Raw genomic sequence first — 15,976 nt, forward strand, 5'->3', positions numbered from 1 at the left:
GCTGGTAGCAGGGAGCTGCATTGGAAGTGGAGCAGCCGGGGCACCAAGCAGCACCCATGTGGGATGCCAGCATCCCAGGCGGCTTTCCCTGCTATGCCATGATGCCAGCCCCTGCTCAGTATATCATATAACATCATGTTGCATATCTTAAATATACACAGTAAAATTGAATAATTTCAAAACCTAATAATTTCATGTTCTTTTTTTGTGGTAGCAGAACAGAAGAAAATTAAATACACTGAAAAGTTCTTTGCCAGATAATGCGTTCTTTGCACATCTTGATTGATTGATTGATTGACTCAGTTGTGTCCTTCCCACTCTGTCACCATTGGCGTGGCCTCCTGCCCAAGCCTGGTGTTACCTGAGGCCTGGCAGGGAGCTTCAGCTTTTGGCATCCAATAATCCTTTTGGGAGTCGGGGGGGGGGGGGGGATGATGCGCTTTTACAGAATGCAGATCCCTATGGCAGGGCTGGCTTTCTGTATCATTTGGGGAGATAGTGTGGTGGCCATTTAGTGGCTTTGCGCTCTGAGGCACAGCATGAAGTCACCTTTGTGACACATTGGCACCTGTCCTTTGGTTTTAGTTTCCAGTATAGGATTTAGCTTTGTTTCCAAAATTCCATCCCAGGTCTGTTTACTGGATTTCTACCCTGGTTCTTACACTCTTTATCTTAGTACTGTGCCTTGTTCTCCACTTTCTAGAACTGGGCCTAGCTTCCCATCTGCCACACTGTCTTCCAGGGATCAGGTTCTGCTGCCTGTTCGCAGGCTTCTCTGAACTGTTAGGTGTCCCATCCTTTGACTTCCTTAGTTGCCCTGCCACCTCTGGTTGTAGTTGAGAACACCAGAATACCTCCTATCCCAACTCAGGGAAGGGGCAGAAGATTTTTTTTTTTTTTTTTTTTGTTTTGACAGAGTAGACAGAGAGAGACAGAGAGAAAGGTCTTCCTTTTTCCGTTGGTTCACCCCACAACGGCCGCTGCAGCCGGCGCACCGCACTGATCCGAAGCCAGGAGCCAGGTACTTCTTCCTGGTCTCCCATGCGGGCACAGGGCCCAAGCACTTGGGCCATCCTCCACTGCACTCCCGGGCCACAGCAGAGAGCTAGACTGGAAGAGGAGCAACCAGGACAGAATCCGGCGTCCCGACCGGAACTAGAACCCGGGGTACCGGCACTGCAGGTAGAGGATTAGCCTGTTGAGTTGTGGTGCCGGCTGGGGCAGAAGATTGTAAAATCCACCAGTTCCCTGTTGTCCTCCCTTTTGTGGTCTCCCGGGGACATCGGACCTCTCTGTGTTCCTTTCCCACCTGGAACTTCTTGCAGCTTTCGTTTTTTTTTATTTTCTAAAATATTTTTTAAGATTTATTTATTTGAAAGAGTTAGAGAGGTAGAGATAGGTCTTCCATCCACTGATTCACTCCCCAGATGGCCACCAACAGCCAGAGGAGCTTCTTCTGGGTCTCCTATGTGGATGCGGGAGCCCAGGGACTTGGGCCATCTTCTACTGCTTTCCCAGGCCAGTAGAAAGCTGGATTGGATATAGAGCAGCAGGGACTTGAACCTGCGCTGATATGGGATGCCAGTGCTTTAGGCCAGGGCTTTAACCCACTGGCCCACAGCACTGGCCCTATTTCTTGCAGCTGTCTTAGCAATTAGTCTAGAGGTAGGTAAGATGCAAAGTACAGAGGGTTGTTCCCTTTTGCTGCCTGCTTCACTTGCTTGTTTTCCTGTTGTGCACTGAATCCCCACAGGGGTCCCGGTAGTCCAGAGGTATAGTTCGTCTGGTGCTGCCGTCCAGGGATGAGTGACAGTGGGTAGCATCCATTCCTTCATTCACTCAGCCGCTCGTTCCATAAGTAATTATTGAACACCCACTGTGTGCTTCCTGGAAGTACAGTGTGAAGTACTGTCACACATGGGTGAACTGACATCTTGCTTTCAAGAATGTTACATTCTGGGGCGGGAACAAAGCAGCTCAGTTCCACAGGGCTCCATAAATTCCTGAACAGCGGGTGTCCTGGGAGCACACCGGAGAAGCAGCTAATTCAGCAGGTGGTGAGGACTGAGCTGTCTGGAAGGGCTGTGTTTTTCCTTTAATGAGTTCCTTGGGGGGAGAAATGGATTGCCTCATGCTCTTCCTGTCTGGTTTTTTTGCTTGTTTGTTTCCTTGTGTAATTTAAGGTCTCTACTTTGCTCCTGTTGCTTTCCCCTTTGCTGTCTTTGTTATTCTTTGTGTAATAATTTTACCACATTACTGCCCTGAGAAGTTTCTTTTAAGGTTCAAAGGAAGGTATGAAAAATCCAATCTTAAAAGCAGTTTTATGTTGTTGCTATCTAAAATTAGGACTTGAAGATTATTGTGTACTCAGAATTTTTAGTAGGAAAATGGGACAAATTTGCATATGAAGTGAAAGTGGTTATTACATGACAAAATATGTAGATCAGATTTCTAGAAGCAGAATTAATCCACAACAATCAAGAGTAGGAAAGCCAGTAAAAAGTCTTATCTCTTGAATACTGCTGTGAATGTCCAAAGTACATTCTCTTAGGTGAAAAATTTTCATTACTGTTTTATGATCTTCTCAAATTAAAAGGTAGTCTAGAATTGTATATATTTCAAAGGGAAACTGTCTTAATTCAGTTATTCAATAAAGTATTCTTTATATGTTTCCTTACAAATAGATTGTAAAATTATTTTTATAGGCAACGGGTCTCCCTAAACGTGGTAGAAATTACTGTACAATGCAAATATTCAGATCAGAGTATGATAAGGATTTCTTTTCTTCAACTTTTTTTTTAAATGAAAACTTTTATTTAATAAATATATGTTTTATAAGTACAACTTTTGGATTATTGCTGTTCTTCCCCCTATATCCGCCCTCCCACCCCCAAACCATCCCACCTCCTACTCCCTCTCCCATCCCATTCTTTATTAATATTCATTTTTAATTATCTTTATACAAAGAAGATCAACTCTATACTAAGTAAAGATTTCAACAGTTTGCACCCACACAGATACCCAACATATAAAGTACTGTTTGAAGACTAGTTTTACCATTAATTCTCATAGTACAACACATTAAGGACAGAGATCCTACATGGGGAGTAAGTGCACAGTGACTCCTGTTGTTGATTTAACAATTGACACTGTTATTTATGACGTCAGTGATCACCTGAGGCTCTTGTCATGAGCTGCCAAGGCTATGGAAGCCTCTTGAGTTCACAAATTCTGACCTTATTTAGACAAGGCCATAATCAAAGTGGAAGTTCTCTCCTCCCTACAGAGAAAGGTACCTCCTTCTTGGATGGCCCCTTCTTTCCACCAGGATCTCACTCACAGAGATCTTTCATTTAGTTCATTTTTTTTGCCAGTGACTTGGCTTTCCATGCCTGAAATGCTCTCATGGGCTTTTTAGCCAGATCTGAATGCCTTAAGGGCTGATTCTGAGGCCAGAGTTTAGCTTGTTGTTTTAAAAAAATTTATAGGGTTGTTTTCATTATGTGCCTATTATTTAAAGCACTACTTAAGTAATTCTACTAGGCATTGACTGACCCCAAATAGACATCTAGGGTTTCTAGTTTCACAGCTAATAACATTGTCTGATTATAATTTCATATTGTGTCCTACTGTAGGGACATTTAATAGTTGGGCCAGCAAACACAGTTAAGACATTAATTTTGAGTGTTTGAAGAGTAGGATTGACTTTGTGGTCTGTTTGCTATCTCCATTTTGCTGCTGATAAGTTATTTCTAAGTACTATTCCAAACCTATAAAAGTTGTTATGGCCCAACATTTGGGGGATGTTTGATCCTTATAATGCAAATTCAGTATCATTTCTTTTTATACACTTACTAAGCTTGTCTCTGACCTGTACATCCTGTGGAAATTAAAGGAAAGGAAAGGGGCCAGTGTTGCGGTTCTGTGGGTCAAGCTACCACCTGCTATACCAGCATCCCTTATGGGCACTGGTTTGAGTACCAACTGCTCCACTTCCAATCCAGCTCCTTGCTAATGTGCCTGGGAAAGCAGCAAAAGATGGACCAAATGCTTGGGCCTCTACCACCCGAAGGAGACCTGGATGGAGTTCCTAGTTCCTGGCTTTGGTCTGGCCCAGCCCAGGCTGTTGCAGCCATTTGGGGAGTGAACCAGCAGATGGAAGATCTCCCTCTCTCTTTCCCTTTCTCTCTCACTCTGTAACTCTGCCTTTCAAATAAATAAATGAAATATTAAGAGCAAGGACATGGACAAGTGAGTTACTAGAACTCAGAGTCTCTGGAGAGCTAAGAATAGACTTCAAGAAAGCTGGGTCTCAGTGGGAGCCTGAAGCCCCGGGAAATCCAGGTGGCACATGCTGTCTCTCGCCATCCCCGCCGGTCACTGCTTTGTGCACCTTTAAAAATCTGTCCTTTTCTACCAGCTGGCCCATGTGCTCTCTGGTTCACCTGGTGGTACTTGTTGGTCTAGTCACAGGGGACCTCTTAGTCGCCATTCCATCCTCCTGGAGAGGGGACCATGGCTTGGTTTAGGCCGTGTGCCCCACCCCCTTGGCCAGCTCAATCTTGGCCTGGAGGGCAGAGTTACAGAATGGCTGCCGGGGCACCCACTGTGAATGAGGGTCATTATGAGCTCAGAACACCCCATAAAAGTCTCCATTCCATTCCTGGGGATGTAAGAGGGCTACCAGTGGGAGTGTTCCCAGATTATTGCCATCCCCATCTCAGAGAATTGCCCAGGGAGTGAGGGCTGGTTGGGTAGGGGGCTCTTTCATAATAGCCCTGGGAAGGAAAAGAACACGATTGCATCTAACATTTCACTTAATGTTTTATTTTTCTTTGTAACAGGTTAGTGGTTACTTGGATGATTGTACCTGCGATGTTGAAACCATTGATAAATTTAATAACTACAGGCTTTTCCCAAGACTACAAAAACTCCTTGAAAGTGACTACTTTAGATATTACAAGGTATTTTAATTTAATTTTTTGGAATAAGAATATTTTAAATGGATAATTACATTTTATTAAGAATTATTGAGCTTTAAAATTGTGGTTATTATTTAAAATTGATAGAGGCTTTTTTTTTTTTTTTTTTGACAGGCAGAATGGATAGAGAGACAGAGAGAAAGGTCTTCCTGTGCCGTTGGTTCACCCTCCAATGGCCACTGCGGCCGGCGCATTGTGCCGATCCGAAGCCAGGAACCAGGTGCTTCTCCTGGTCTTCCATGCGAGTGCAGGGCCCAAGGACTTGGGCCATTCTCCATTGCCTTCCCAGGCCATAGCAGAGAGCTGGCCTGGAAGAGGGGCAACCGGGATAGAATCCGGCGCCCCGACCGGGACTAGAACCTGGTGTGCCGGCGCCGCAAGGCGGAGGATTAGCCTGTTAAGCCATGGCGTCGGCCTGATAGAGGCTTTTTAAGGAAAACTTGGTTTAGAAGAGTGAGCCATGTGATCCTGACAGTACCCACTGGATTCTTTTAATTGCAGTATCTTGAATTTTTCTTGCTAGAGCTAGAAACAAGTTGGTTACATTGAAGTTAGAACAGAAACTATTATATTGTTACCAAAAATAGTGAGCTATTATTTTCATTAAAAATAAGCTTGGCTATAATTAATTGAAGTACTTACATGTTTTTGTGAAACAGCATGCTTTTAGTCTGAACTGTATTGTTCAGACTTGTATTTTATCTTTGATATTTGCTGGAAGGGTCTAGAAGAACCGATTGTTGCAGTACTTAGTTGGCATATGAGTTCCTAGTTGCCTAACTGTTCCCTGCATGTTCACGGCTTCTTGCTTTAAAAGCCTCTAGTTGAGCAGTGGAGATAGAAGCTCTTTTTGGCTCTTCTGGCCTTCTTTGCAAGGGGTCTGGTTGGTAGCAGCAGGCCTATGTTGGTCTAACTAGCTGGACCAGTTTCCATACAGCAGCCACACTTTTAACACTCATTGGAACTTGACAACAGATAAGTGGAAGAGAGATTAAGTACAACTGACAATATGATCATATTGTCATAGTTCAACATCTTATTTTTACATGCTTTTTTTTTTCTATTATTTTGTAGGTGAACCTGAAGAGGCCTTGTCCTTTCTGGAATGACATCAGCCAGTGTGGAAGGAGGGACTGTGCTGTTAAACCCTGTCAATCTGTAAGAACCGTGTCTATATTCAAGATGGTCACATCTTTTTTCATTGGTTACTAGTTTTTAAAGAGGGCCATTATCGGTAAAATAGTATTTCAGTCCTTACCTTCAGTGTAACATCCAGCAGTTACTTATTAAACACCAAAACTTGCGAAGATAAAGCCTACTTTGCATTATACTGCCTTCATAATAATAAAATTGCATGGGTAGTATAATCCTTTGAACTTATTAGGGAGGTGAATCATTCTTTTGGCTTGATATTTTTTTCTTCTTGCATCTGATGTGTAGAAAGTTATGTGTATATAGTGTAATAAAAGGCAATTAATGAGGTATAAACAAAAATCCTTCCCTTTATTTGATGTGTATTTTCCCCTCGGATTTTCTGGGAGAGAAGTTGGGAATAGACAAAACATCTGGTTTTACTTAGGAATTCTTGGTGCATTAAAATTTGAGGTATTCTGTTACATACTTCCATAAGAAGCCACTTTTTTTCTGCTAAAAACATACATTTTTATTCTACTTTTAAAAATTGTGGCAGAGAATACAGAACCAGAAGTTTATCAAGTGTAACTGTTTTCAAGCGTGCAGTTCAGTGGCATTAAGAGCACGCACAGTGTTGTGTACCCATCACTACTATGAAGCTGCAAACCTTTTCATCCTCCCAAACTGAAACGCTGCGCTGGTTAAACACTGACTCCCACGCCCTCCTCCCGGCCCTGGCACCCACCATTCAGCCGCTTTCTCTGTGAGCTGGCTAGTCTTCACTGTTGAGCCGCTTTCTCTGTGAGCTGGCTAGTCTTAGGTTCCTGGGGGAAGGAGAAGCCCAGGTTTTATCCTTCTGCATATGCTTTGTCTCATTTAGCTCAGTATTCTCCAGCTGACGCCCGCTGTGGTGTGGATCAGAATGTTACTCCGTTGGGAGGTTGAATAATGGTTTTGTACTGTCTGTCTGTGCTGTGTTTCTTTTATACATTCATGTTAAACGTGTATAAAGGATTAAGGATCATTTCAAATTGATGGACCTTAGGTTTTTTTTTACCCCCTTTGGGGCACTTTTGAGTAATGCTGCCATGACCGAGGGAGTGCAGGTACCTGTTTGAGTTCTTACCTTTCAGTTCTTTAGGGTGTATGCCTAGAAATGGAATGGCTGGGTCATGTACTAATTCTATGTTCAGTTTTTTGGGGACTGCCAATTGTCTCCCATAGTGGCTACACCATTTTATATTTCTCTCAGCAGGGCACAAGAATTCCAATTTCTCCACATCTTGACAATACTGTTACCTTCTATTTTTTTGTTTCTGTTTTTGATTTTTTTTTTCCCCTTTGGCCATAGCTATCCTCATAGATATGAAGTGGTATTGTGATTTTGAGGAGTTATTCATTTTATTTAAAATATCTTTTATTTATTTATTTGAGAGGTAGAGTTACAGACAGAGAGAGGGAGAGACAGAAAGGTTTTCCATCTGCTGGTTCACTTTCCAAATGGCCACAATGGCTAGAGCTGGGCCAATGTGAAGCCAGGAGCCAGGAGCTTATTCTAGATCTCCCATATGGGTGCAGGGGCCCAAGTACTTGGGCCATCTTCTGCTGCTTTCCCAGGCCATAGCAGTGAGCTGGATTGGAAGGGAAGCAGCCAGGACTAAAACTGGTGCTCATTTGGGATGCCGGCACCAAAGGTGGCGGCTAAGCCCACTATACCACAGTGCGGGCCTGAGGAGTTTATTATTAAACATGCAGCTATTGCTGCATAGACCTATAAGCATGTGGAATTAAGGGAAATGTAAAACTGACTTACAGACACTTTATGAGAATGAGATGCCGGTTGTTAGTTGTATTGTTCCTCAGAGACACGAGTTTTTGAAAATTCACAGATTAACTTAAGAAATTCCTTATGTTACTATTATTAAAGCATGAGAAATACATTAAAACGATATTACCAATTTACAAGTTTCATTGTATTTTTTAGGTGCTTGACTTTATATTTTAGTAATAGGAAAAAGTAATTGGGCAGATTTAAACTTACCAATATCTTATTTATGTAACTTATTTAAAATGCTAAAATATGATACTTAGTAAAGTTATGTAGTTAGATTTAGGCATTAAATAGTCTAATCATTAGTATTAGTCAGAAAGCACAAATAGCTGTACAATCATTGCCAAGTTGAATCTCATCTTGAAACGACAGTTCTTTCTGGATTTTATTAATGATGGATGGAACTAGGAGGACCAGAAAACCTGAGAGATGCTCAGCATGAGGTAATAGCTCACTGATTCACAGCTTGACACACTGACACGTGCGGTGCACTTTATTGTAAATCCTAGTGGAAACCAGTTTTAGCACTTAGGAAGTGCTCAGCAATAGCTTTGATCAGGATGTGGGACACGCTGAGGATGCCGTGCAGTGAGGGGCAGGGCAGGAGGGGGCAGCTCTGCCCCTGTAGAATTGGGCGGTGCCTCGCATGAACAAAGGTCGTGATGGAGAGAAGGGTGGATAACTGGATAATCTGAAAAGTCTATGCACCTAACGAGTCTTCCTAGTTTATAATTATATATGTTAGCTTAGGGGCTAAGTGGCACAGTTAGACCCGAGTTTCAGAAAGGTAACTGGCAGTAGAGTTGGGGAGAGGAAGGTGAAGACATGAAGAAAAGACTAGAAAAGTCCTGTCAGTTAGCAGTTCGATGTAATTTGGTTCAATGGTGAATGTTTCTTAGGGGCCTACTTCCGTGCCAGGACCTGGGCATGCTGGATAACCTCTGACCTTGAGGAGCCTGTGATTTAATAGGGGAGAGAACTCTATCTGATCGTTTCAGTGCAGAGGTGATAGTCCTAATAGAGAGACACTGCAGACAGCTCACTGTGAGAGCACAGAAGGGTGAGCAAGAGAGGGTAGCTGGGAGGAGCTCCACTCCCAGTGACAGTGAAGGCATGAACCATTTATGTTCTTCTTGGGAGAAGCCTGGACTCAGTTCAGCTGGTGTATTGGAACCACAGTGTGATTAAGGATCATTTCAAGTATTTTGGGATAATTTCCTCAGCCTAAATCATTAGCTTTCATAGATAGCATTTATATTTGCATTATTGACATCTCACTGTTATATATGCAGTATGCATCTATGAGAAAGGACCATGTGCTGTTATCATGGCTAAACAACAGTCCTGTATTAATCTAATGTAGGCACAACAAACATGGTGAACTCACTACTTTATATGGTCTGCCACTGTGATTTTTTTTTTTTTTTAAGATGGATTTATTTGGAAAGCGGAGCAACAGAGAATGAGGGAGATACAGAGAGATCTTCCTGTCTCTGCTGGTTCACACTTCAAATGCCCGTAACAGCCAAGGCTGTACTAGTCCTAAGCCAGGAGCCCAGAACTACATCTGGGTCTCCCATGTGGGTGGCAGGGACCCAGCCACTTGGGCTATCTTCTATTACTTTCCCAGACTCATTAGTAGGGAACTGGCTAGGAAGCAGAGCAACTGGGACTTGAAATGGCTCTTGGATATGGGATGCAGGCATAACGTCCCTGTAACGTTCACCCTGTCACTGTTTTGTCAACGCCTTTTTGGACTAAACAGGAAGAAAAATCAGTTTTCTTCTTCAGTTCATTCCTAGACCTGGTTCAGGTTGTACCCTGTGGCCTAGGAGGAGACAGAGAAGATTTAAGGTCTTCCTTATCCTTGGTACTTTAAAAATCACATCCTTAATTTGTCTAGAGAAGATGTAAATGAAAAGATGATCTTCCCATAGACGCTTGAATCTCTCTACAAGCTGAAAGGCCCATCATTCATTCCTTTTACAATGAATCAAAACAAGCTTCTTCTTTCAGTCCCATTATTAATTGGCCAATGTGGAAAAGAATAACAGTACCCAGTGTTAGTCTAGGAAGAAGAAATAAGCACCCTGGTGGTTAAGTCTTTTTGGAGATAAATTTGGCAGATGTATCCAAAAAAATTATAGAGGTACATACCCTTTGTGCTAGCAATTCTGCCAGAAGTTTTACTTAATAAAGTAGTTGGACAAATGTTCAGAAATGATCACAAAGACAAACTAAACATTGTAAAGCTATCAATTCTGCTGAAATTAATCTATATTAAATATGGCATTTTTAAAAATTTATTTGACAGAGTTAGACAGTGAGAGAGAAAGACAGAGAGAAAGGTCTTCCTTCCATTGGTTCACCCCCTAAATGGCCACTACTGCCGGAACTATGCTGATTCAAAGCTAGGAGCCAGGTGCCTCTTCCTGGTCTCCCATGTGGGTGCAGGGCCCAAGCACTTGGGCCATCCTCCACTGCCTTCCCGGGCCACAGCAGAGAGCTGGACTGGAAGAGGAGCAACCGGGACTACAACCCGGTTCCCATATGGGATGCTGGTGCCACAGGCGGAGGATTAACCAAGTGAGCCACGGTGCCGGCCCTGATATGGCGTTTTAAATGTCTGGCCATACAAAAACAATATACATTGATCTAGTTTGAAGTCTGGAAGAAGACACAATAAAGTGATTTTCTGTGCAGATTCTTCCCTTTGAGCAGTGCATCCGTTTCAGGAGTGTATCTAGCATTGGCATAGTGCCCTGCAGTGTTCAGAGTTCTCCCAGTGTCACTTTGGGAGTAGGCAGCTTAGTAAGCAGCCAGCACAACTGAAAGCCAATACCAGTTTTCTTCAGAAAGAATGAAGGCTCCTAACAACATGATTCCAAGGGATGAGTGGTTGGCCTAACAGTTAAGAGTCCAGGTCTGACACCATGTTGGAGGGCCTGGGTTCATACTTTGCTCCAGCTCCTGATCCTGGCTTCCTGCTAATGCCCCCTGGGAGGGGCAGTGATGGTTGTGGTAGTTGGGTTCCTGCCCCTCACTGGGACACCTGGACTGAGCTCCTAGCTCTTGACTCCTGACTTAGGCCCTTGGCCAGGGACTATTATTGGCATTTGAGCAGTGAACCAATAGATGAGAGTGCGTGCTCTCTCGTTATCTTTCTCTCTCACTCCTCCTTTCAAATAAATAAATGAAAATTTTAGAGATGATTGAAAGATAGGAACAGGCAATATCCCTGAGTATCTTATCGTAACTGAAAACCACAAATGCTCCCATGGACTCCTGGAACCATATGAAAAGGACACAGGTGCTCACAGAAACACAGCACTTAGTTCATCTCCTAGTGATCAAATATGGGACAATTTGAATATCAAAAGGAATAACGTGAAGTGCCTCTGTTTACATTTCCATTCTGTAATAGTTGATCAGCAAGCCATAGAATAATTCTTTGAATTTTTATTTACTCTTCAGAAATTGTGTAAAAATTGCCTGACTATTCTCAGTTTAAAAATGTATTAACTTCAAAAGTTTGTTTTATGAACTTCTCATAAATCATAGAAATTCACAGTCCTGTATTGGAAGATAGAATAAATGTCGTCTAAAAGCATTCTGTTTTCTTGTTCAGGATGAAGTTCCTGATGGAATTAAGTCTGCGAGCTACAAGGTATGCATATGCACCCTACACTTGGTTTCCCCTGTAATTAACACCTGACATGAGCATAGTGCATTTATTACAGTTAATGCATGCATGTTGATGCATTATTGCTAATGAAAGTCCATCCTTTATTCACATTGCTTTAACTTATACCTAACGTCCTTTCCCTGTCCCAGGGCCCCATCCTGGGTACCTCAGTAGGTTTAGTTGTCACATCTCCCTAGGCTCCTGTTGGCTGTGACGGTTTTCCAGACTTTGTTTTTAGTAAGGTGTTTTTCAGGAGTACTAATCAGATGTTTTGTAGAATCTGTCTGATGTTCTGATGTTCTCTGATGTTCTCCCCATTATTAGCCTGGGATGATGTATGCTGGGGAGGAGGGCCCAAAAGGTCAATGATGGCATTTGCATCCCGTCATGGCAAGAGCAGTTGCTATAAACAGGGCTGTCTGTATTACGCCTCTCACCTGTCGCAGGTGGTTTTTGTCAGATGTCTTCACTGCCAGCCCTTTTCATGTGGTGTTCTTTGGAAAGAAGTCTGTGCACAGTCCACACCTAGGGAGTGCGGAGTCATTCCCCTCCTGGAGAACAGAGTGTCTGCATAAATTATCTGGAATTCTCCGGCATTGGAAGTTTGCATCTCCTAGTCTATACTTAGTCATTTATTTATATCACTATGGACTCATGGGTGTTTATTTATGCCATAATGCAAAAATAACCAGTAAGAACTTGTTCTTCGTTTTCTGACTTTTCCGGATTCTAAGAAACTGAGCTTCTCTCTCAAGGATGATGCTATACTAGGTGCCTGCTCACCAACTAATTGCACTCGGACAAATGGCTGAGGACAGCTGCCTACTTAGAGTCTTGGGAAGTGGCCGGAGAAGTGTTAGGTTCCGCTACCATTGTTGGTCTCTTAGACTTAGCAGCCGTTGGCACAATGGGCTGTGTCAGTATTCGCGAAGCCGCAGGCCACCTTTTGATTGGTCAGTGGGAAACCTGTGAAATTGTAAGTTAGGCTTATGAGAAATGTGAGAAATAGAGGCCTGCATATAGAGAATGGTCTTGCTTAGTGATTTTACCTTTTATTGTGTAGTAAATTTACTCCGTTGGAAACTGACAACTATGTAATTATTTTTATTATGTGGTAATGCTTTTAAATGTTGCAGTGAATCCTTTTAGCTGAAGTAATTATAAAAAAAGGAAATATAAAATACTTGTTTCATGAAAAGTAAAGTGTTGAATTTTGCATTTCTCATGGCAGGTGTATTTTTTTTTTTTTTTTTTTTTTTTTGGGCAGGCAGAGTTAGACAGTGAGAGAGAGAGACAGAGAGAAAGGTCTTCCTTCCGTTGGTTTACCCCCAAAATGGCCGCTACGGCCAGTGTGCTGCGCCGATCCGAAACCAGGAGCCAGATGCTTCCTTCTGGTCTCCCATGCGGGTGCAGGGCCCAAGCACTTGGACTATCCTCCACTGCCTTCCCGGGTCACAGCAGAGAGCTGGACTGGAAGAGGAGCAACCGGGACAGAACTGGCGACCCAACCGGGACTAGAACCCGGGGTGCCGGCACTGCAGGCGGAGGATTAGCCTATTGAGCCGCGGCGCCGGCCTCTCATGGCAGGTTTTATGATGGGTAACTTGTACAGAAGATCATCATTTTCTGTCCATCAGGGCCATAGAAATCTCACTGACCACAGGGAAAACAGAACATCCCGGTCTGCTGACAAAGCCCGAGGGTCTGCTTTGTAGGCTCGCTGTTATCCTTAGACTGTGTCCAAAGACAGGAATTTAGTATATGCAGCTGCAGAATACATTTACTTAGTGGTCTGGGACATGTGATTATTCATTTAGACTAATTGCTCAAAAATTTTCCCAATATTTTATTATGAAAAAATTTTAAACATATAGCAGAGGTGGAGGAATTTTCCTGTGGATACTGTGATGCTTGTCACTTAGATTCTACCATTAACATTTTTAGATAATAATTGTTATTTTTTAAAGATTTATTTATTTACTTGAACTAGTTACACAGAGGGAGAAGGCGAGAGAGAGAGAGATCTTCCATTCACTGGTTCACTCCCCAGTTGGCCGCAATGGCTGGAGCTGCACCAATCCGGAGCCAGGAGCCAGGAGCTTCTTCCGGGTCTCCCACATGGGTGCAGGGGCCCAAGGACTTGGGCCATCTTCTACTGCTTTCCCAGGCCATCACAGACAGCTGGATTGGAAGTGAAGCAGATGGGACTTGAACTGGCGCCCATATGGGATTCTGACACTGAAGATGGGAACTTTACCTGCTACGCTACAGTGCCAGCCCCCACCATTAACATTTTAATGAACTTTATTTACCATATATTTGGCTATCTGTTCATCCTTCTAACCATCCATCAGAACATCTTATTTTTGGATGCATTTCAAAGTATATTCAGACATCAGTACACATCTTCCTAAACATATGTCATTAACTAGGTGAATATACATAAGTATGTCACTAACTGGAGTCCAATATTTGTTTATATGTAGTTTTTATAAAATCAGCACACAGTGAAAAGCATAAATATTAATTGTGCATTTTCTGAATGTTGACAGATGCATATCTGTACCTGCTCATTTTTGATTTCATGTTTTCTTCCATACACAGAGAGTGAAGTCATTGCTAGAACTTTTTGGTTCCAGTGGCAGAACAACTTTGTACATAGTTCAACGATGTCATCACAAACTGTGTTAAAGATAAAATAATTTCAACAGAAGATTTAAAAAAAATTGTCCTGATGGACTGAGTAAAGCGTTGGGAAGGGCCTTATGTTGAAGGAAAGCACTTACAATTATTGTGAATGCCAGTATAAATTCAGTCTAAGTTCAAATTTGAAGACAAAATACTTGCTTTGTGGTGACAATACACTTATACAATGTCCTGGGTAGAAACAATATCTGTACTAAATCAAGAAATCTGTAGACCAGAGATACATTTGTAATTAAGGTACATACATTATTCATTGTTGTGTCCAAACAAGCTATGACATTTTACCAATTAAGATAGAAGCCATGTTGTCAAAATCTAGATATTCATATTTATGTAATAAACATGAAAAAAATTTTTTTAATTTATTTATTTAAAATTCAGAATTACTGAGAGAGAAGGAGAGACAGAGAGGGCTTCCATCACTCCCCAAATGCCTACAACAGCCAGGGCTGGGCCAGCCAAAGCCAGGAGCTTTATCTGGGTCTCCCACATGGGTGGCAGGGCCCAACTATTTGGACTAGTTTCTGCTGCTTTTCCAGGTGCATCATCTGGGAACTGGATTGAAAGTTTAATACCCTGGACTTGAACCTGAGCTCATAAGGGATGCCAGCTTCAAGGGCAGCTTCACCAGCTGTGTGCCACAATGCCAGGCCTGAGCATGAAATGTTTGAGACGAAGATGTTGAAAAAAAATATTTTGATACAGTTTTGATGATAGTTTGTTATTCATCATCAACTATATTTTATAAATGTTTGCGCTTTTGAAGAATTATGAGGGAACTTCAGAAAGTTCATGGAAAAAGGAATTAAAACTATGTGTTCATTTTTGTATAAATTTTTTTCGTAACAGGTGGAAAATGCTTAGTATGAAAAAACTATGCATGGATTTAAAATTTTTTGTATTGAAATAAACATTTGAATTACATTTTTCTATAAACTATTTAGCAGGTTTTTAACTTTTTTTGAGAGGCAGACACACAGGGAGAAGTCCCATCTACTGGTTTCTTCCCCCAGAACTCATAATGGCCCTGGTTGGGGCCAAAGCCAGTGGTGGAACTCAGTCCAAACTTCCTGCGTGGCTGTCAGGAGTGCAGTCCCTGAGCTGTCACTCCTGCCTCCCAGTGCACAGGAGCAGGAAGTTGCTGTCAAATCAGAGCACTCTGATGTGCGACCTGGCCACCTTAACAGTGTCTTAATTTCGAGGCCAAATGCCTGCCCCTTCTGTGGACTTTTTAAAGCACTGATTTTAAAAAATTTTTTATTTTTATTTTTATTTTGACAGGCAGAGTGGACAGTGAGAGAGACAGAGAGAAAGGTCTTCCCTTTTGCCGCTGGTTCACCCTCCAATGGCCACTGCGGCCGGCACATCGTGCTGATCCGAAGGCAGGAGCCAGGTGCTTCTCCTGGTCTCCCATGCGGGTGCAGGGCCCAAGCATTTGGGCCATCCTCCACTGCCTTCCTGGGCCACAGCAGAGAGCTGGACTGGAAGAGGAGCAACCCGGACAGAATTCGGCACCCCCACCGGGACTAGAACCTGGGGTGCCGGCGCCACAAGGCGGAGGATTAGCCTATTGAGCCGTGGCCTTTTTTTTTTTTTTTTTTTTTTTTTAAGATTTATTTATTTGAGAGGCAGAGAGGT

The 15,976-nt window shown here is 42.6% G+C and overlaps 1 protein-coding gene across 3 annotated transcripts in view; it reads left to right on the forward strand.

The window, feature by feature from the left end:
• Positions 1-15,976, forward strand: part of ERO1A (endoplasmic reticulum oxidoreductase 1 alpha) — a 52,174-nt gene that overhangs the window by 6,787 nt on the left and 29,411 nt on the right. For all 3 annotated transcript variants that reach the window (XM_062205127.1, XM_062205129.1, XM_062205128.1), the window contains exons 2-4: positions 4,845-4,964; positions 6,057-6,140; positions 11,576-11,614. In XM_062205127.1, coding sequence (XP_062061111.1) covers positions 4,845-4,964; positions 6,057-6,140; positions 11,576-11,614 — 243 coding nt within the window. The remainder of the gene's footprint in view (positions 1-4,844; positions 4,965-6,056; positions 6,141-11,575; positions 11,615-15,976) is intronic.

The sequence above is a fragment of the Lepus europaeus genome, chromosome 11, assembly GCF_033115175.1.
Source record: "Lepus europaeus isolate LE1 chromosome 11, mLepTim1.pri, whole genome shotgun sequence".
NCBI lineage: Eukaryota > Metazoa > Chordata > Mammalia > Lagomorpha > Leporidae > Lepus > Lepus europaeus.